Below are 3489 nucleotides of genomic sequence, written 5' to 3'. Positions count from 1 at the left end.
AAGTAAACTAGGTGTTTGACTTGGGTACCCAATCATTATTGGGTCTAATTTTGCATTGATTTCTCTATAACTGCTCAAATTTGAAAAAAAAGGCCTTTATAATTCATTAGAGCTATGTTCATTTGAAAACTTCCCAACCAACCTAATATTAATTTTTATATTCTCCACAAATTATTCTCAAATTAATCTTTATAAATGCAAGATGAACAGTATATCAATAAGAAAATACATATTGTGATTCTCACTTTATACAATTACGTGATTTGTCATTACTCTATTAAGAAAAAGGCAAACCAAAAGAAAAAATAATCGCTTCTTAAAGATCGTACAAGATTACAAATCATTAGCATGCATGTTAATTTATAAGTTGCCTGCATAAAATATTGAAAATCGGTTAAGAAATATTTTTTCTTTGAACTATAAATTTTCCAAAAGGCCCCAAAGGGGGACCTACCCCACTAGGCAGAAGGTACCTGGCCGAAACCCGACCCCTTACATGCGTAGGCCAGGCGCCGGCCGGCGGGCTACCAGGCCAGGCCGATAAGCCTGAGTTATTTATTAATATTTTTAATAATATAAAATTTTTAAAAATTAACTATTACATAGTTACTTGGATAACTATTATTATTTACCAAATTAGTTGAATGAGATCTTGCTATTTGTTAATTATTACTATTTATCTAATTAGTTGCACTAATTAAAAATTAATTGCATGAAAACTTGCTATTCTCATTAACCCATAATTTGAGTCACGCATTTGTGCAGTTTAAGATTGGGCCAGGCTGGCCGGACCCAGCCCGCTTCACTTTAAACCCGAGCCCGTTAAGAACCAGGCTGTTGACCGGTCAACAGCCCGGTCCATTGGCGGGCTGGCCCTATTTGCACCACTATAGGCAGGTGGTCTAGGTTCAAATCCCATGTGCGTCACCCCTTGGGCAAGGCGAAGCTTGATGATTCTGCGAGTGTAAGGGGTAAAGTAAGCCCAGAGTCAGGGCGGCTTGGTCTCCCGTCTTGGGGTGGTCATTTACGTAAATATCAAAAAAAAATTGTCCAAAAGTATTTTATTTCTAAATTTCACTCACAAGAACGAGAAGTTTGCCATCTGAATGTTTCAGATGTTATGAAATACTTTTATACGTAAGAAAAGTTGATGAATATAATTTCAATAAAAATAAAGAATCAAAGAGAAATCACTAAATAGAAACATGTTTTTTAAACTAGTTCCACGCACACTCACAGATCTCATTATCAGGATTTAAAAGAAAATATATAGAAATACAAGAAAAACATAAAAAATATAATATCATGTTAACAATGCAGTAACATGAGGATAAAATCACAGAGATTTTAAAAAATACGTCTATATTTGTGACTACGTTTACATACTTTTCATCATTTATACAGAATTACATCACCAAGTCAATATATGTAATACGCCACTTGCATATCTCAGTGATTCTTTTCTTAATCCCCCCCCCCCCCAAAAAAAAAAAAAATTGTGCAAGAAAGGAGGAATTCATCAGCAATATGCTAGTTATAACTAGTTCCAAATAAGTCATTAACTTGTTATCCCATAGATACATGACATCTCCAAAATTGAGCAGATCAGAAGTTGAATGAATGGATTTACAGGGCACTAACTCTCTACTAGAAGGGAAAAGAATTCACCATCATCCATGTATTGACAAAGACAAACAGCATCTTTTGGTTGATGGTCATCCAAAAGAGTTTCCACATACATCTAAGAGTCAGGACAATGCCAACCCACCAAATCTGAGTCTTCTACTCTCTGGGGAAAAAATATCTGATTTCCCTTTTCTCTTGTTTGGGTTCAATTGTTGCTGCTGCTGTTGCTGCAGTGGCTGGTGTTGTTGTTGTTGTGGTTGCTGTGGAAATTGCATCTCTTTGGTTTTCCCTTTCAGTAAATGAGGTCTAAGCTTATTGACATCTGACAATTGTACTGGTTTCACAAAGAATTCCTCTGCCCCTCCTTCCAAACACCTGTTGCCATTCAATTTTTAGCCAACCGAGGTTCACAACACAGTAACAACTCAAAAACAGAGGTATATATATGGGATTAATATTTGCTACAATATCTTCAGTCGACTTAGAAAAACTCAGCTTCTTGGTCGCGGGAATCCTACCATTATGTAGGTTTTTCTGGCAATCCAAAAACCAACTGCTATGAATGTATCAATTTTTTCCAAACATGTTTTTTGGTCGAAGAAACATAATCCCAAAGTCGATTCCGTGTATGCTGAATACATGTATGAGAATAGATTGAGCCAAAACAACATGCATCATGCAATTCCAACTCGATTGTGGGTACAATCGAAATATATATATATATATATATATATATATATATATATATATATATATATATATATATATATATATATATATATATATATATATATATTTGCTACAATATCTACAATAGACTTAGCAAAACGCCGCTTCTTGGTCGCGAGAATCCTATCTGTATGCAGGTTTTTCTGGCAATCCAAAAACCAACTGCTATGAATTTATCGATTTTTTCCAACTCATAAAAACATGTTTTTTCGTGGAAGAAACATAATCCAAGAGTAGATTCCTACTAAATAGAGTATGCTGAACACATCTATGATATTAGATTGAGCCAAAACAATATGCATCAGGAGATTCCAACTCGATTTTGGGTACAATCGATTGTAGCAAATATATATATATATATATATAAACCAAGAAAACTTTGTTCTCACCTGTTAATCCTAGACGGAAAATTCTCAGAAGACATAACCACAACAGGTATATCCCTTAAAGAAGAAGACCCCTGTAATAATTGGGACAACTGTAAGGACTAAGAACAGGGGATTGTAAAAAGAAAAGAAAAATACATCAAATTAAGATTAAAAAAATAATTAACCCACCTTGATCTGTTTTAACAAATCATAACCGGTCATCCCAGGCATGCAATAGTCTGTAATAATCAAACTAACCTCCATTTCCTATATGAAAAAACACCCAACATCAGCAATCAAACAAAAATACCAGGAAGCTTATCATCCAAAAAAGAAGCACCAAAAAACAAATACATACATGATTCAAACCCAAATATTCTAAAGCTTTTGTCCCAGAATCAAAGGTGGTAACTGCACCAAACAATACCCACACATCAAAAAACAGAAAAAAAGAAAGAAGCTTAAAGAAGGAAGACGAACAGACGAGGGGTTAGAAGAAATAATTCTTGGCTTTGATTAAAACATACCTTGATAGGAAGATATTGTGAGGAGTTTCTCTATCAGTTTCCTATCTATGAGGCTGTCATCGACTGCAAGAACATGAAAGGGAGATTTTGCGGATGTTGCACCCATGGCTTCCATTTGGCACAAGAATCCCAAAAGGGTTGCAGAGAAAGAAGGGGTTGAGGGTCTGCTGATGGCTCTCAAGAGCTCAATGAAAAAAAGCCCATCACATTCTGCGCTGAAATAGACGCACCCAAGATCT

At 35.2% G+C, this 3489-nt stretch overlaps 1 protein-coding gene across 1 annotated transcript; it reads right to left on the bottom strand.

Annotated features, from left to right (window-relative positions):
* Window positions 1–1526: 1526 nt before the first annotated feature.
* Window positions 1527–3489, bottom strand: LOC149819930 (two-component response regulator ORR3-like). The gene is made up of 5 exons (XM_089982480.1): window positions 3251–3489; window positions 3082–3134; window positions 2913–2990; window positions 2745–2815; window positions 1527–2001 (listed from the first exon to the last, which is right to left on the bottom strand). Exons 1-5 carry the CDS (start codon window positions 3363–3365, stop codon window positions 1749–1751), a joined length of 570 nt encoding a protein of 189 aa, XP_089838606.1. The 5' UTR covers window positions 3366–3489; the 3' UTR covers window positions 1527–1748.

This window comes from Nuphar pumila, chromosome 12, assembly GCF_984573655.1.
Source record: "Nuphar pumila chromosome 12, dmNupPumi1.hap1.1, whole genome shotgun sequence".
NCBI lineage: Eukaryota > Viridiplantae > Streptophyta > Magnoliopsida > Nymphaeales > Nymphaeaceae > Nuphar > Nuphar pumila.
The sequence above is the reverse complement of the archived record's forward strand: the minus strand, read 5'-3'. Positions and strand labels throughout refer to the sequence as shown.